Source organism: Thermobia domestica, chromosome 5 (genome assembly GCF_964235325.1).
Source record: "Thermobia domestica chromosome 5, izTheDome1.hap1.1, whole genome shotgun sequence".
NCBI lineage: Eukaryota > Metazoa > Arthropoda > Insecta > Zygentoma > Lepismatidae > Thermobia > Thermobia domestica.
Window position 1 is genome coordinate 223,752,924 of NC_137458.1, and position 18,826 is coordinate 223,771,749.

At 35.7% G+C, this 18,826-nt stretch overlaps 2 protein-coding genes across 2 annotated transcripts in view; both read right to left on the reverse strand.

The window, feature by feature from the left end:
* LOC145686412 (trypsin-1-like) overlaps nucleotides 1-13,044 on the reverse strand; it is a 91,758-nt gene extending 78,714 nt beyond the window's left edge. The window contains exon 1 of the mRNA XM_081759705.1: nucleotides 8,857-13,044. Within this exon, the coding sequence (XP_081615831.1) occupies nucleotides 8,857-8,937 (81 nt within the window). The 5' untranslated portion in view covers nucleotides 8,938-13,044. The remainder of the gene's footprint in view (nucleotides 1-8,856) is intronic.
* Nucleotides 13,045-13,196: 152 nt separating this feature from the next.
* Nucleotides 13,197-18,826, reverse strand: part of LOC145686414 (trypsin-like) — a 68,623-nt gene continuing 62,993 nt past the window's right edge. The window contains exon 7 of the mRNA XM_081759708.1: nucleotides 13,197-13,356. Coding sequence (XP_081615834.1) covers nucleotides 13,238-13,356 — 119 coding nt within the window. The 3' untranslated portion in view covers nucleotides 13,197-13,237. The remainder of the gene's footprint in view (nucleotides 13,357-18,826) is intronic.

Here is an 18,826-nt window from a genome sequence, read left to right on the forward strand (position 1 = left end):
AAATATCTATCCGTCATACCACAAACTGTTAGAGGTAAAGAAAGCGTGGTACCCAGCCGATATTATCACAGACGTATATGCGGAAGTGCAGCTGCAAGGGTTACTTGATCATACTATCGAGCGGTTGATCACCAGCAACAGTACTGCGAGAGATCAATCAGGGAGTAGAAATGGCCATATTCTTTAAATGGGGTTTGTGATGGCGCGTCAGGTCAGAGCGCGTACAAACAATTGTATAGTTCAGATACAAAAGAAGATATACATGACGATACATAGTTGTTTGTTATTTCGTTGGTGTCTCTGAAATTACAACATGGTTAAAAGACGCTCTGGCATAATCTACGGCCATTGCCAATACGCTATTGTCGGCCAATCAAGCTACCGTTCATGAAAGAAACAGCAGAATTAACACGTTCAGAACTACAAAGATACAGCAGCAAATACCAGCTCTCTCACCAACAACTATCACTTATAATGATCAGCAAATAGTTGTGAAACCAGATTAATGCTGACAATGGTAGATGGGAAGGTCTGTAGTGATATCACAAAACAATCATATCTACGATGTTACATCTTTGGTGCATCTTCGAAGCAAATGAACGATCTAGACAAAACTACAGTACTACCACCTGACAGAACAACATTTGAATTCGGGTTGTCAAGTCTGCGTTCCTGGATAAGATGCTTTCAGTGTCTGTTTCACATTGCATATAGACTGAACATCAAAACCTGGCAAGTGAGAAAGAGGGATCAACCAAATGTTGATCCCCAAAAAACAAAACAAAACAAAAAAAAACTTCAGAAACGATTTCGTGAGGAAATAGGTCTTCTGGTGGATGTGCCGAAACCAGGCTACGGAACAAGCAATGAGGTAATACTGCCCGCAAGTTTTTCTTGAATCCATCATTATCAGCGTCCATTACTGTCATCAATGAAGAGTTGATTAAACGATTTGCAGTTCTCTTACGTACTATTGCTAGAGGTTATGCAATTAACTGTGAAGCATTTGGTATGTATTCTCTGCAAACTGCACGATTATATGTGGACCTGTATAGCTGGTATTCCATGTCGGCATCTGAGCATATAATATTGATACATGGCAAGGACATCGTCGAATCTGGGCTGCTTCCTATTGGACAGCTTTCCGAGGAGGCACAAGAAGCTCGGAATAAAGATTGTCGAAGGATCCGCGAACATCATGCCATGAAAAGTTCTCGTCACAACAACATAGAAGATTTAATGCACATGTTGTTAATTACGTCGGATCCTTGCATAAGAAACCTTAGCAAATTCACACTCAAACACAGTGAACATCTTCCCGAAGAAATACGTCTATTGTTACAAGTTCCTCCCACGTGTCAAGCATATATTTCAGCTGATCATACTACTGAACACAATAATAATTCTTCCAGTGAGGATATGTGACTGCTTGCCGCTTCTTGTCGCTCTGTGCATGGTTTTGTACGTGCTCTGCCGTGTTTTCTTTGGTTATGAATTTTGTCCAGCTAGATGTGGCAACTGAACCACTGTGCGCTGTTTACTAGAATAATTACGATCGTTTTTATAGTTTCAACTCACAATAACAAGAGTATTGGTTACCAACTTATATTTTTAATTCATCTTTCCAAGATTTTTGATGAAGATAAACTTTATTTCAGATTGTCTGTAATGTTTCAACTGGCTCTTGGTTACCTGTTTTGAGTGAATTTTTTCCTCGGCTGATTGCTTCAACAACTTACAGGTTAGGGGTAATGGGGACGCTAGCTGTGGGCTCTAGAACCGTGCAAAAATTTGGTGAAAATTTTTGAAAAGAATAGGAGAATTTTACAAAATGAAAAAAGAAATGGAAAGAAACGAAAACGCACAAGTTGCTTCTAAAAACTGAGAGAACATGCACTCGATGATTTTCAGAAAGAAAGCAAGACAAGAACTTGAGTTTTGAGAAGAGAAGAGAAGAAAGGTTGTAACCAGTACAGTACTTGTATAATATTGGGTTGTAATTGTATGTTGTTTGGTACACGAGGATATTTATGCTTGTGTTCGAGAAGCAATGTGTGATAAGACCATGAGCAGGGGCGCCCGAAGAAAATTTTCTAAAGAGGAACAAGAGGACCATGTTCATGGTTGCTATATTGCATCTGGTATTTCTGGTATTTAAAATACGTGGTTTGCTATATTACGTATACATTTTCGTGAGCCAGAGGGGACCCGAGCACCACCTTGCCCTCCCCTTCGGGCACCCATGACCATGAGTAATCGTAATGGATCATATGAACTTTTGCAACACGATTAAGTTTTGATATACACACAAAAAAATGTTACCTATATACAACCTCTGACAATAAAGTTCGGTGAATGATCCCGTAAATAGAAAGTAGATACAATATGAATGAAACTTATCTTACTGTCCTCCGAAGTAGTCCCCTCCCACAGCTATGCAACGCTAAGCATGGCTGTACATGTCCTGGAAACTTTTTGAGAAGTCTTCTTTCGGGATGATTCTCAGGAGCCTCGTCACGTTTCGTTGGATGCCTGGAATATCGTCAAATCTCTTTCCTTTCAACGCGAGTTTGAGGCGTGGGAACAGGAAGAAATCGGGAGGATTCAGATCTGGCGAATATGGTGGATGGTCAATTTGCACCACCCCGTTTTGAGCCAGGAATTGCCAGACGATATTGGCTGTGTGAGGGCGAGCATTGTAGTGACCCAGAAACCATGAACCTTGTTCTGAGTATTGGGGTCGTACCCTTCGTACACATTTCATGAAACGTCTCAAAATGTCAACGTACGTAGCAGCATTCAATGTTGTTCCCTCAGGTAGAAATTCCTTGTGGATTATGCCATTACTGTCAAAAAGAAACGTGATTAGCATCGTTTTGATGCGTGATTTTTCAGCTTTGACCTTTTTCCGACAAGGTATGCAGGAGAACGCCATTTCATGTTTTGGCGTTTTGTTTCCGGATCGTACCTCACACATCAGGGTTCATCCTCAGCAACAATACAGTTTAAGAAATTTGTATTTTCATCCGCCATAGCGATGAAATTCTGTGAGGCAAGAACACGTGCGTGATTCTGATCATCAGTCAAGTAATGTGGCACGAGTAACAACACGTTTTACTTTTCCCTAAGTCTTTGGTGAAGATAAGTCTCGCCGATTCACGGGTAATGTTCAATTCCTTAGCAATCATTCGCACAGTTAATCGACGATCGTTCGTGATTAATGTCCTCACCTTTTCAATGTTTTCGTCTGTGTGAGAGCTTGACGGCCTTCCGCTACAGGGGTTATCAGAAACACTATCCCGCCCTTCTCGAAAATGGCCGAACCACTCGTAAACACACTTCAAGGACACTACTTGATCTTCATAAACCTGTACCAGCATATCATGTGTTTCTTTCGTTGTCTTCCCAAGCTTAAAACAAAACTTCAAATTGTTCCTTTGTTCTTTCATTTTACTGTTATCAGTTTGGAACCGGACACACTAACACTCACTTGGAATAACGCGTCTCACATAGACCAAAGTTGCCTCACAACTGAACAACGGTGGCTCCACAATGGCGGCAGCTGTCACTAATCGTATGCAGTGTTTCATTGCGCCAGTGTTGCCAAATCGAGCACAGCGACTAAACTTTATTGTCAGAGGTTGTATTTAATTAACATTTTGAGTTTAGTTTAAATCAGACGATACGTTGTAATTAGAAGCTTTTAGACTGTCTTTTATAAAAATTATATTAGAAGCGTAAAATATATTAGGTAATTGTGAGTCACTGTTAGGAATATGTGTGTCACTATTAGAAGTATGTGTGAAACCATTACGGTGAGATACACCACAATAACAGATATCATCTTCATCAGTGGCGATATATATTACTGCTAGCCACGAGAAGAAAGACTCATCCAGCTTCAGAATTCTGTATATAAAAGTTAGTCCGTTAGGTAAGATTGCTTTCCTTAATTTATAGCTATAAAAATAAATGTTTAGCGATGTGACTTCCCTCAAGAGCCGCCAGTATATCTTTACTCAACAGTTTATTTTCCCTCTATATACGTAGTATATAAAGAAATGATTAATCTGTTTCAGCACAATCAAAACGGACAACTGTTGTTGGACATGAACAACATATATTTCACTGCCATAAAAAATTCGTTTTCTCCCTATTCTCTCGAAAACTACACATGAGAACTTGCTTCAATAACTTTTTTAAACAAAATTAAAGCTTATAATTATTATTTTGAGCTATATCTCATTGACCATACTGTATACACGAGAGTTGGTGTGTCCAGGCCCGTATCCACGGGGCTAGGCTGCCCCCCCCCCTAAACTTTGGCTGGCCCCCTAAAAGTTTCATGGTAGGCTTGCAAATGAACTATAATATGGTGATGAAGTATAATATGATTGGGTCGGCCCCCCTAACTTCTACCGGGTCCCCCCTAAATTTTTGAGCTGGCTACGGGTCTGGGTGTGTCATAATGAAAAGCATAATTAAAGTCAACTACTCGTAGCAAACCCGCACGTCCTGCGCAAGCCCAAGACACTATTGTTGTCTAAATGATTGATTTTTTATATATTAATCTAACTTCCCCCTCTTTCCTTAACTAGGTTCTACCGACAAAGTGAAAATATTAAAAAAAAAAAACGTCCAGGCTCGAACGTCACCTTCGTTGAAAATTTTATCGAGATCGGTCAGGTGGTTCAAGAGTTATTGTTTTATTTATTTTTATCTCTCTCTCTCCCCTCCCCTCCTCCTACATTAATTTCTACTGTTAAAGGGATATAATAAAAACCACCCCAGGTCTGAACGTCATCTATATTGATAATTTAAGACCGGTTCGGTGTTTTAAGCATGATGAAGTTACAAAGACAATCACTTTATTTTTATTTTTTTACATATAAAGTAAACGGGCCTGAATTCGACAGGCACCCGAATTCGACATCCCTGTGCTTAAATGTTGTGAAATAAGCGTAAGATGTCATCCCTGCGATCGTGAATAGAAGTGGCAACATTATGGGAGTGTCTTTTCTCGTGTCAAAAGTGCGGTTACAGTAGATGAGTCATACGCATGGAGAAAAGAAGGACATTGTTGTGTGTGTGATACACTCTTCGAGAAAAAACACATAATCTTAAGAAAATCATAACACGGCAGGTTATTTTCGTAAGACTTTTATTCAAGGTGACCAGACGTCCCGTTTTAGCCGGGACAGTCCCTTATTCTCAACCGTTGTCCCGTTTTATTCTAATTCTCGAACGGGACGCCTAAATGTCCCGTTTTTAAGCAAACATGACCCAGGTGTCCCGTAATTATTATTCAAAATATAAATAGTCAATGTTAATTCTACACTCTTCCGTACTAACACTCATTGGGAAGATTCAGCCGTGCATAGAACTTCTGAATATTCAAATGAGAATTGAGTGTTCTATACTTCAAGTGGGAATTGAGTGGGAATTCTGAGTGTTGAAGTAGTTAAAAGTATTTTTGGGTAATACTTAAGTTAGAAACGCTGTGTTATTATTCTTACTTGTGTATTTTCTAAATTGAAAATATTGCTGAGTCCCAAAATGTAATGTGGAAGTCACCCCCCCACCCCCCCGTCACCGATTCGTATGCGTCCCGTTTTTGAAAGTAAAAGTTCTGGTCACCTTGCTTTTATTAAAGTTAGGTTTGCTTCAAGCAAGTAGTGGTACTTTAATGTTGTAAAGAAGTTTCAATCAGTGTGTTTTGTTTTCTTCTGTGAGGACAAAGGTTGTGATGTAACATGAACGGGGGGTTGTTGAAAACACGAGCCTTTATTTGTAACGTGAACCGGATTTCGACAAGGTTGTCAAATTCATGCTCAGTAGTGCAAATATAATTTTAACTGAATATCTAAACGTACAAGTATGTTCAAAGTCTTTTATAAAGCTATTTGTTGCATAATTCTCCGATAGCTGTAACCTCAGTTCGATATGGAATGTCGAAATCAGGTTCCTGCATGTCGAATTGAGGATCATCGAAGTAACTACTCAGTTCAGAAAATTTAAGTTGTGTTTTTTTGCCCGTCTGATAATTTCTGCATAATAATAAAAGAATATTTGAAGTTGAGAAGAGATTACTACTAATAATAATGCCGACTTAATGTTTTACATGAATATAATTGAAGGGTCGAATTCAGGTACCGCAACTGTCGAAACCAGGTGAAGTGTATCGAATTCGCGTTCCATTGGCGAGTTCCAGTTTCATAAAAAATTTTAACATTAGCATTTGAGCCTTGAAGTGACTTTTAGTGTTAGTAGAGACTGTACATTTCAAGGAAAAGAATGGGCGAACACCGACCAATATTATCGCCACAATAGGCAATTGATTTTGAAAAAGGTCCTTAACCAGTCGAAACCCGGTGCGTTTTATGCCGCCCTTCTCCTCCCCTACATTGTGCCGTCAAAGTAAAATAAAAAAAAAAATCATTCCAGGTCCGAACCTTATCTGTGTTGAAACTTTCATCGAGATCAGTCGGGTGGTTCAAGAGTTATTAAGTTTTATTCAATTTCATATATTTACCCTCCTCTCCTCCCCTCCCCTCCCCTAAGTTATACCATCAAAATGAAATAATAAAAGACTTATCAGGTTCGAACTTCATGTAAGTTGAAAATTTGATTGAGATCGATCGGGTGGTTCAAAAGTAATTAATTCACGAACATGGTCACTTTTATTTTTATATTTATTGATTTTTGTATATCTCCCCCTTCCTCCCCATCCCCACGTTATCCCGTCAAATTGAAATGATAAAATCCATCCCGGGCACGAACGTCATCTATGTTGAAAATTTGATCGAGATTGTTCGTTTGGCTCAAGAGTTATTAAGTTTTATTTATTTATTTTTTTTTTAATAATTCCCCCTCCAACCCTAAGTTCTACCGTCAAAATGAATAGCTAAAACCACTCCCAGGCCAGAACTGCATCTACGTCAAAAATTTGTTCGAGATCGATCCGGAGGTTCAAGGGATTAAGGATCACAAACATAGTCACTTTCAATTTGGATCTGAAGTTTTTTGTTCACAGACACCGCTATTAATATATAGATTTCAGTATGTTTCATCTTATTGGTAAGCCATCAAGTTTAGGATTAAAACTATTTTTTCTCAATTTTCTCGAACACTACCCATGATAATTTACATTAAATCATCTCATTTTGTTCAGCTCAAGCAGAGCTATCGCTTGATGTGCGTAAGATATTTGGACAATTTTTAGTTGGCGTGATTTTTGTATATATACTTTCTGTCTGTCCTTCCACCAATTCTTCAATTATAATTCACTTGCATTAATTAGGGTATCTGTCTCTGTTAGCCTAAAAGGCAATAACTGTTGGACATTAAACTGAAAGATTTCATTTCTTTGGTATTTTTTTCAATTATACTATTAATTTATCTGTTTCTTTGAACTTTAGCGTCATCTCTTTTCAGCAGCGAAGCTGTATAGGATATGAACCTACCGTTTACTTGGAAATTCGAACCACATGTATTTCAACTGAGAATCGAACCAGGATCATAAAATCTGGATCACTGATCATTAATTGAAAAGCAAGCTCATATGCAATTTCGTATACTATTATATTCGTGTACAAATCGGTTGGACTAGCAGTAGATATATGGAAAGAGATACGGGAAATTTTATATACACAATGCGAAATTCATAAAGTAAATATTTGGTTTTCCTTTGATTTCGTAGGCCTATACTTACGGCTCAGTGATAACCTCAAAACCCCAATGGTTTATTCTAGAATAAAATAAATAAATAAATAAATAAATAAATAAATAAATAAATAAATAAATAATAATAATAATAATAATATTTTGTTTCGCTTCCGAAAATAGGATACCAAAAAGAAAACCAATCGCTGACAACGTTTGAAATAAGTTTCTGAACATATACGTAACTGGAACTAAATTTGTATCATGTCGCGTTGATTAATATGCGTATCTTTAGTAGGGGAGAGAGGAATTCTTAACTTGTGCTAAATATACCTTAGGAGCCCCTCAAGTTCATGAGATAAAATTCGGTAAATGAACTCCTCATTAAAAATAATTGAACACGTGTTTTCCCGTTATGATGAGAAAAATTACGTATACTTGAGTGCAGAGGAGAAAAACTTATTGACGTTAAGCCCTCCCTTACAAGAGGGGTTTCCGGAAACATTGAACATATCAGAACTTGTTCTGAATAAAGAATTCATATCTTCCTAACTTGAGGACTGATGAGATAGTACCAACTTTTTTGCATTTAGTTTAATATTGAATAGGTCTGCTGATCTTTACAATACCGCATAGCAATAGGTTTGTTCTTTACAATAAGAATGTTAAAATTTATAAATAGTCTACGGTCTCTTCCCTACAGTTACTTACAAGTTAGAAGTATGATAACCCATGTGTGTGAATTCGCAAAGCGGATAAACCAACAAACTTTTGTTGATTTCAAACATGCATATTCAACATTTAAGTAAAGAAATGAGTTAGCCCTATTTCACCAGTCCTCAAGTTAAGATGATGAAACTTGCTATATGAATTCCTTATTCAAAACCAGTTCACAGGCGTTCAACGTTTTCAAGTACCCTTCTTGTAAGGAAGGGCTCAATTTCCATACTTTTGTTCCTTATCTACATTCAAGTTGAGGTTAAATTTCTTATCACCACACGAAAACGCTGGAACACGTGTACAGTTACTTCTAGTGAAAACTTCCGTATATCGAGTTTCGTCTCATCCATTGTTCCTTAATTTTGCATAGATTAATACATTACTCATATAATAATAAGTGTCTTATGGCTAGGTGTCCCTTTGTGGAATACTATAGTTTTATCAATGATAAAATAAGGAGAATAGTTAACGTACCGATTCTTTGGATAACGGTGTACAACATAAAACCATCACAACTCCAAGAAAGACCTTGGCTGATCTCATCATCTTTGTCATGGTTAAACACTTTTACACAAAAAACACAAAATAATAACCACACAGCTAGGATTTTAAACACAGTTGCATGCCCAGAATGTATTTTATGATTGATTTACAAGTATCCAATGAAAGACAAAGAGTGAAACAGTGTTGGACTCATGACCGCGAAAACGCGATCTTAATTTTGTCTTTACATAATGACATTGTTTGACAACTGATAAAATGAGTATTTATCTGCAAAGTGCTAGTTTCCTTATTCCCTGCAACCATGAACTTACTAAACAACTGTAATACATTACTCCTTTACCTTTTAACAGTTCTCAATGTCCTTTGAAGTGAACCTTCACATTCCAAAAGCCGCATACGCTGTATGATACTAATAGTCAGGGCCAGCAAACGGGCGGGCTAATGGACAGCTCTTTGCGGAAAGCCGATATATATAGGGCGCTAATTTACGATGTAATAATATGCATAAACAAGTCACAGTACCATTGATTCATTTTAGGTTAGGGTTGCCAACCGTCCGGTATTTTTCCTCATTGTCCAGTATCCTGTACGTCCTCCAAACCGGACATTAAATGTCAGCAAAGGGCGTCCATGTTGTTGTTTCTAAGGGGGGGGGGGAGTATAAGCGACATTTCAAATGTAGTCTCAAATCTCGCGGTAACTATTCTAAAATATCTATTGAGTTTTCGATCTTCCGAAGCACAATTTCCTCTAGGGGGGACAAGCGCCCCACCTTGCCCCCCCGTGATGGGTGCCCTTGAATGTCCGATAATTCTCCCCTTACTAGTCCTATTCTTTGTTGTATTCAGGGGCGGATCCAGGATCGACTTCTCGGGGAGGGGGGCGGTGGGTTGTCATACTGCTACTTTTAAGGGTTCCAAACTTTAGGATGGGTTTTATTTATATATATAAAATAAGAAAGTTTCCCCGATCGCCCCCCTGGATCCGCCCCTGATTCACATTATTTTGGAGTGATGACAGGAATCGTTTGTTGATGAACATGGTTAAATCAGACCTTAAAATTCGCTTTGATATCTACTTGTTGTGCGTCGAATTTGCTGAAAGGTTGAAGGCAGGAAAATTTACTGAACTTACCAAAGCTGCCAAAGGTCAACAGAAATACATTTTCAAGAGCGCAGCTAGCACTGCTTCATGTTCGGCTACATCTTCGAATTAAATAATACATCCAAATCCAGTAAAAGTATGTAGGCATTATGCGACTGAGACATTAGCAACCCCAGCGAGCTGTTAATGACTTATTTTTCAAGTATATTTTGTGCATGCCATAATTATATTGCCAATTAAGTTCTATATTTACTTTTCTGTTATAAATACAATGTATTGTATGTTGCTGCCGACTCAACTAAAACTGGAATAAGTAGGTTTAATAAAAGCTTCAAAAGTAATTAAAGTTATTAAATTCGAACCCCAAATCGCTTAATTTTATGTGAAGTAACTACTTTCAGATTGTTCACATTTTTTGACGAGTAATCATGTCACAATCTGAAGAGTATACGTACTCCATGAGGGTGTCTGGTATTTCCATTTTCAAAAGTTAACAACCCTATTTTAGGTATGTGTTTCACGTCTTTCACTTGATTTTTGTAATAATAATAATATTAAAATAAAATAAAATAAAATAAAATAAAATAAAATAATAATAATAATAATAATAATAATAATAATAATAATAATAATAATAATAATAATAATAATAATAATAATAATAATAATAACTAGTGTATATCAGGGGTACCTACAGTTAGGGTATAGAGTGAGGTAGTCTCAGAGCGGCGCAGATCTGTCTTCAACATTACGGGGGACGGGTAAGATCGTTTCCATATTTATTTATTTTTTTAAGAGATGTTCAAAATATTTATGAAGTTGAAAAAAAAATGCTATGGAGAATCAGGGAGGCGTCTTCAACATTGGGAGGCGGGCAGATTTCAGGCTTATTCTGGTGGGATATCAATTTCATGCCACTTTTCTTAGTGGCAATCGGACACAAATCATCACATTTCTCTCCGAAGAAACACATTTCAAATCAGATTATTGCGGGAACAGTCCCCCCAGTTCCAAGATTGACGGGGACATGTCCCTTCATCCCTCCGGGATTTGCGCCAGTGGTCTTATAAGGTGTTTTTTTTGGGGGGGGAGGTGAGGGAAGTAATAGGCCTATTTCATTGAAAATGCTACAATCGAACTCTACTAGTTTTTCAAGGACAAAAATGTTCTGAAATTTAATAAAAATTAGTGATCTACAGAGCAAATTACCTTGGTTTCGTCACAACCAACTTCTGATCTCTTCTATTCATTTCTTTATTTTTGAGGGAGGGGGAATTACGTACAAGCACTTCGAGGGTTGGATACCTCTGGTATATTTTCTACGTGATCAGTGAAATTTGTTCGATCTCCACCAAACTTCGCATGCAGGTAGAGATTGACAAACCTAGTGAGAACATAAATTATTATTGTGTGCAAACCTTTGGTTTCTGAGTTATGAACCATCAACACCGGGGGTTTAACTTAATTAAATTTTATTTTCAGAAAAAGCTTCTTACTTACAACAGAAATAAATGAAACAAATCTGTTATTAAACGCCAATTTCACACATAAAAAGTAAGTGATGATACACTTGATTAACTAAGTTGTAAACAGAGTTTATTTTTCTTTCTTTGTTAAGAATTCTTAAGAATGGGGAGCGATTTTTTCGGGATAACAAACTTACTAGTTCTCTAACATTAGCAAGAATTACTTTCAAGAATTTAAAATTTTAAAGGCCGCTTAATTTAGATAACCTAAATATTTTATTTTATCGCTTTCATTAATTACAGGAAGACAAGTGTTGCGTCGTGATTTGTCTGACTGTTCAAATGATTTGCAGTCAACTAGACGTGAACAAGGACAGTGTTTGGAAGAACATCGAAGATCTGATCGTGGGGTAGCTCTGCGCAAAAGTTATACCTCCGTTGCTGAATGATCAAAAGGAGTGCCACATTCAGGTTTGTCAGGACATAGTAGCAGGTCTCCAAACAGAATCAGACTTCACTCCTAAAGTCATCACCGGTGATGAGACATAGCTATTTGAGTATGACTCAAAATTCAACCGCTAGATCTCTCAGTGAAATTCTTCTTCGGTCCTAAAATTGAGAAAAGTAAGGTAATCGAAGTCATGCTGACGGGTCATTCACAGTGAGTTCTTGCCACACTGCCAGATGATTAATCAGGGCGCCTACAAAGAGATCCTGCGGCCTTTGATTCTCTCAGTGTGAGAAACGAGACGAAAATTATGGCAGGACGAATTGCGGTTGCTGCATCAGTGCAACGCATCAAGTCAAATGACTTTTAGCATTCAACAGTTCCTGGCTGAAAAGAACATTTGAACCTGAAGAAACCACTTTATTCGCCAGATTTTGACTCCTGTGATCTTTTTAATTTCTCAATATGAAGGATACTATCAACGGACACATTTTGAAGTTCGAAAAGTCATTAAGAAGTCCGTAGTGACGAAACTTCAAAACATCTCAGCAAACTTCTTTCAGTAATGCATAGAACAGTGGCAGAGACGTTGTAGGAGTGTGTTAGAGTCAAGAGAGATTACTCTGAGGCAAGGAGACATCATGTAGTTTGTAATTTGACCAAAAAAAAAAGTTGTTAGTGCTAGTTGCTCGGTTATTTTTCAGATTTTGTAAATAGTTGAGAGAGACTCACTGTTTGAAATCAATATACGCGTTTCTATCGGTTTTAGTTGCGAAAAAGCATGTGTTAGCTATATTTCAACTATATGAAAATTCAACTAAGAGCATATGTAGGAAAATTCGTCTCAGTAGAAGGTGCTGTTAAAGATTTTGGTTACTAATTTTCTAGAAAAGCGAATTAAACACTTTTTGGTCCGAAAAAGCAACTTAGGTTTCTTTAATAGGTTTACAGAAAGCTCTCTAAATTAAAAAAAAAAAAAAAAAAAACTTTGGGGGGACTAACCATTTCAATGAAATAGATGAATCTACCGTTTTCGAATAGTGTAATAGATACGTCTCAATTTTCGGAAAAGGGATTAATATCTTAAAGTGGCGACCCATAAAATAAACCCATAACTCGAATAAACTCGAACTAGCGTCTACAAGTTTTATCAGTCAGAATTACATTGATAAATGTGAAAAACTATTGGAATTGCGAATAGGCAATTATTGTTATTGTTATTATTATTATTATTATTATTAATTACATTATTTGTTCTTCGTAACTTAATTCGAACAGAATATCGAAAAAAAGACATTAAATAATTTATTGATCTTTACAAAATACATTAATTTCATGCACAATAACAAGCGTCTTGAGTATGTCGATGAATCCAATCCAAAAACTTGCTGACTCGTGTATACACTCCTGGTAAGTGTGGTCTTGCACATCCCACTCCCCAGGATACAATACCTGAAAAACATATAACAAATATAATTTTCTATTATAATTTCTGAAGTTATGTAAACTATAGTATTGATTTTCTCGTAAAGAGTTTGAAACTGTATACATTTCATATTCTACATGTTAACATCAGTGGCACGTAAATGTGCTCGAACATAAGTAGAATATACTCTATTTTTATTTCAGTGACACTTTAGTGTGCACAAAATCAGAAGGATACATTTTGGTCACTTCAGTGATACGAGGGTGGGTTGGAAAGTTCCTTGCTTGACCTAGAAAATTAGAAAATATGTGGATAAGTAACGTTTCGTTTTTCCACGTAATCCCCGTCGACCGAGATACATTTACGCTTCTATACCTCTCAGGTAACGCTTCTATACCACTTTTAAAAAAGGATTTCTCGAGCCCTGCAAAATATCTCGGTACAGCAATTTTAATCTCTGGATCCGAAGAGAAACTGACCCACAATTTTTTTCAGGTTTCTAAACAAGTGAAAGTCCGAATGGGCCATATTAGGCGAATAGGGCGGTACGAAAACAGTTTGAATCAACAGGAATGAATTTCTACCATGAATGAAGAGACGAGTGAATTATCCTGGTGATTTTTTCCCATGTCACAAATTTCCGTCAGTTTTGCAGACTAAGCGTCTTATAAACTCTTCATCTGAAACAACAGAGAAACGAAAGTTTACACAGTGACTACCAACGGATATAGCTACGGTGCTAATACGGTACTTGTACCGATTATGGCCCGGGTCCCTAATATGGCCTACCCACCATATCTCTGCAGATTTAAGTTGGTGCTACTAGATGACAGTCCTCATCAAAAGCATGTACCAAATTTCACATAAGTAAATCCCCACGCTAAGCGGGTTTGCATATCCAGGCTCCTAACTATGAAAATATTTACGATCACTCCAACCCCAATCATTTCACAGATTCAACCTGTTGTATATAAGTTATTAGGACATAAAATTGAATGTAATTTATACGAAAAACCCTTTTATGGATTGCAAGACCTGTAACGTCCAAATATTCACCACAAACTTATAGTTGTATCGACATAAACAAACAAACAAAATAAAAAAAAAAGTGTGGAGCAGGAAACCACTTTACACAAAAGTCAAAAGAGGTTATTGAAGGCATACGAACTGGTCGAGCGGTTTGGGTGACTAGTCTGTCAATCAGAAGTTTACGTGTTCAAACCCTGTAGAAAATATTCGTTTTGTTTTTTTTTTTTCCTTAAAAGTGTGTTCCTATTTTCATCAGAGGACTGAGAACATTTCTTTGAATAAATCTTTGGAAACTACTTTTCTCTCAAATTCGATTAGAAGCGAACATTATATGAATTGCAAATCTAACATCCACAGCTGAGAACAAAATATTAAGTATGTTCAATATGTCATTATTATCCTTTGATTTGTAGTGAAAAACTAATTATAAGCATTGACAATTTCAGAAGATTCTCCCCCGGTAATGGTCAAGATATGAATGAGAAAAAACTGATAAAACATTATTAGTCCATTTGAGCATGATCGAAGATAACTTATGGCCACGAAGGGGAAATTTATGTCGACAGGATCTTAAATTCTCCGACAGGTCATGCCCTGAAATCTTCACTGTTTGAAAGGTTTCCTTAACAAATAGAATATTATATTTATTTCTCCTTCTACGTTTTGAAATGGAAAAATCATAATTTTAAATAGAATTATAATACGATAAGCATAAAGATTTATACAACTAATGAAGTAAATATCCTTGTGTAAGTTATCGATTTCTATTCGGATTAAAACTCGAATATTCGTTTGCATCACATTTTAAAGTAAATCCTCTCTATATATAGTTCCTACTGGAAAGCATGTTTAACTCCAATTACTTAATCAATATTTTTAATAATATATTTTTATTGTAATACTCTTACTATTCAATGTTGTATGCACTTAATTTCCCAAAGCAAAACCTCACAAATGTATAATTGACTAGTAAATATTATCAAATAAATTATCATTTAGTTTACGTAAACATTGCATCGCCTGATTTGAAACTTCGTATTTTAAATAATAATAATAATAATAATAATAATAATAATAATAATAATAATAATAATAATAATAATAATAATAATAATAATAATAATAATAATAGTAGTAGTAGTAGTAGTAGTAGTAAAATCATAGCCATATCTTTATCAGAATTTCAGGCTTAGTCAATAAATGAATTCAACATAGTCTCTATTCGAAGCTCTACAAGAGGAACTTCGAGAACAGGTAAAAGAAAAATGTTACTTTGGTGGGTTTGAAAGTAACTTTTAAGAGTTTTTTTTCTTTTTTTTACAATTACAGACAAATGCCTTGGACACTATTTTCTTTTCTTTAAGTTAACTGATTCTCCGAACGTATCTGACATATGAGTAACTTGTCTCTATATTCTACTCGGTTATACACGTTTTACAATCTTTTCCATTAACCTTGAACGACAAGAACACGAACACAAAAACATCCACGTAGGTATGACAGTTAAAATTCCTAACTTCCCCCACGGGGAATCGAACCCGGAACCACATACACCTGAGGCACACGTGCTAGCCACTAGACCAGCGGGAAGAACAAATAAAATGTATTTTGTAGTGTCTGAAGTTTATAGCTATTTCACCCTGTTGTAGTATGTCTATTGATTTTTTAATGTTTACCGTATTCGTTACTTTGAGGAATGATATATATTATTGATATAGGTTTTATTACATATTCGGCCATAAATATTATATAAATTATCAGAATTATTCATGATCTTCCATGGAAATTCACTGGTGCATGCGCAGTAGAAACAGAAGAACACAATTTTCTGATGTTGGTCAGAACGCAAATTTCTAACAGGCTGTCTGAATTCCTTGGTGGAAAGCAGTAGTTCCCAACCTAGGGACCTGCAGCTTCCTCCTGAGTAAGCATGAAGAGCGAGTAAGGTGGCGAAAGCTACTGGCATAAAAGAATTGTGCAATAAGTAAATAAAGCACTACTTATTATGACTTTCAAATTCAGCTTGACAATTTTATAATTGCCGTTTTACAAAAACATCATATTGCACTAGGAGGGTATGCAAAAGTTTTGCTGGAAATAAATATAAATTCCTGGGATGATGATGATGATGATGATTATTATTATTATTATTATTATTATTATTATTATTATTATTATTATTATTATTATTATTATTATTATTATTATTATTATTATTGGTCTCCTACTTCTTGGCCAAGATGTGAAATATTCACTACCTTCTTCATACCGCTAAATCAATTTCTTCACTGTTTTCTCGTCACAGCTCATACCCCTAGCTATCTGAATGGCAATTTGTCTAATTGTTGCTCGACCTATGATTTTCCCTCGCATAGTAACAGATAGTTTTCTACAGCTTTTAGAGCGAGGTATTTTGACAACCTGTAGAAATTTGCATTGTGATTCGTATTAGCAATGACAGTAAAGTGGATATTTCTGTTCCTACTGTGCATCATCAGTATCATTATATCAGAAGTATTCCGCCATTACCAGCGGGTCACTTACCGCAGCTGAGAAGCTGCCATGCTCCACGATCTTCTGTTAACCTCTCCATCTTCACATACGATTTTTCTGTTTTGATATCGCCAATAGCCTAATTCTGTTTCTATATAGTCTAATTCGTCCTCTCCCTCTCTTCCCTGCCACCATACCCCTCAAAATACTATTTCCTCCATCCTAAAGGCTCTTTTCGCCATTTCTATCCTTGCTTTTATTTCACGTTCGCATGTCAAATCATCACTAGTAATAGTACTCAGATATCGAAAACTAATCACTTGTTGTTTTTTCCCGCTCCTACTTCTATATTTCACACCGATCGCTTCGTTTCAATCACCATAAATTTTGTCTTTCTAACATTTATTTTCATCCCATATTCTTCACAAGCCTTTCTCAAGTTTTCTACATCTTATTAATTTTCTTTTTAGATTCTACAACAACAACCATATCAACCCCAAACCGTATACACCTCACCATTCTATCTTCTACGGAAATTCCATCTTCATTATGTAGACTCGTTTTCGTTATCTCTTCTAAATAGTTATTAAATAAAATATAATCGGCGGAATATAGCCCTATAATCTCTGTTGAACTCATCTTCCAATTACACTGTCTGTCTGTCTACTGCGCATGCACCAGTGAATTTCCATGGAAGATCATGAATAATTCTGATAATTTATATAATATTTATGGCCGAATATGTAATAAAACCTATATCAATAATATATATCATTCCTCAAAGTAACGAATACGGTAAACATTAAAAAATCAATAAACATACTACAACAGGGTGAAATAGCTATAAACTTCAGACACTACAAAATATATTTTATTTGCTCTTCCCGCTGGTCTAGTGGCTAGCACGTGTGCCTCAGGTGTATGTGGTCCCGGGTTCGATTCCCCGTGGGGGAGGTTAGGAATTTTAACTGTCATACCTATGTGGATGTTTTTGTGTTCGTGTTCTTGTCGTTCAAGGTTAATGGAAAAGATTGTAAAACGTGTATAACCGAGTAGAATATAGAGACAAGTTACTCATATGTCAGATACGTTCGGTGAATCAGTTAACTTAAAGAAAAGAAAAAAGTGTCCAAAGCATTTGTCTGTAATTTGCAAAAAAAAAAAAAAAAAAAAAAACTCTTAAAAGTTACATCCAAACCCACCAAAGTAACATTTTTCTTTTATCTGTTCTCGAAGTTCCTCTTCGTATTTCTATCTGATTCGATTAAATAGAGCTTCGAATAGAGACTATGTTGAATTCATTTATTGACTAAGCCTGACATTCTGATAAAGATATGGCTATGATTTTATTACTACTACTACTACTACTACTACTATTATTATTATTATTATTATTATTATTATTATTATTATTATTATTATTATTATTATTATTATTATTATTATTATTATTATTATTATTATTATTGTTATTATTATTATTATTATTATTTAAAATACGAAGTTTCAAATCAGGCGATGCAATGTTTACGTAAACTAAATGATAATTTATTTGATAATATTTACTAGTCAATTATACATTTGTGAGGTTTTGCTTTGGGAAATTAAGTGCATACAACATTGAATAGTAAGAGTATTACAATAAAAATATATTATTAAAAATATTGATTAAGTAATTGGAGTTAAACATGCTTTCCAGTAGGAAATATATATAGAGAGGATTTACTTTAAAGTGTGATGCAAACGAATATTCGAGTTTTAATCCGAATAGAAATCGATAACTTACACAAGGATATTTACTTCATTAGTTGTATAAATCTTTATGCTTATCGTATTATAATTCTATTTAAAATTATGATTTTTCCATTTCAAAACGTAGAAGGAGAAATAAATATAATATTCTATTTGTTAAGGAAACCTTTCAAACAATGATAATTTCAGGTCATGACCCGTCGGAGAATTTGAGACCCTGTC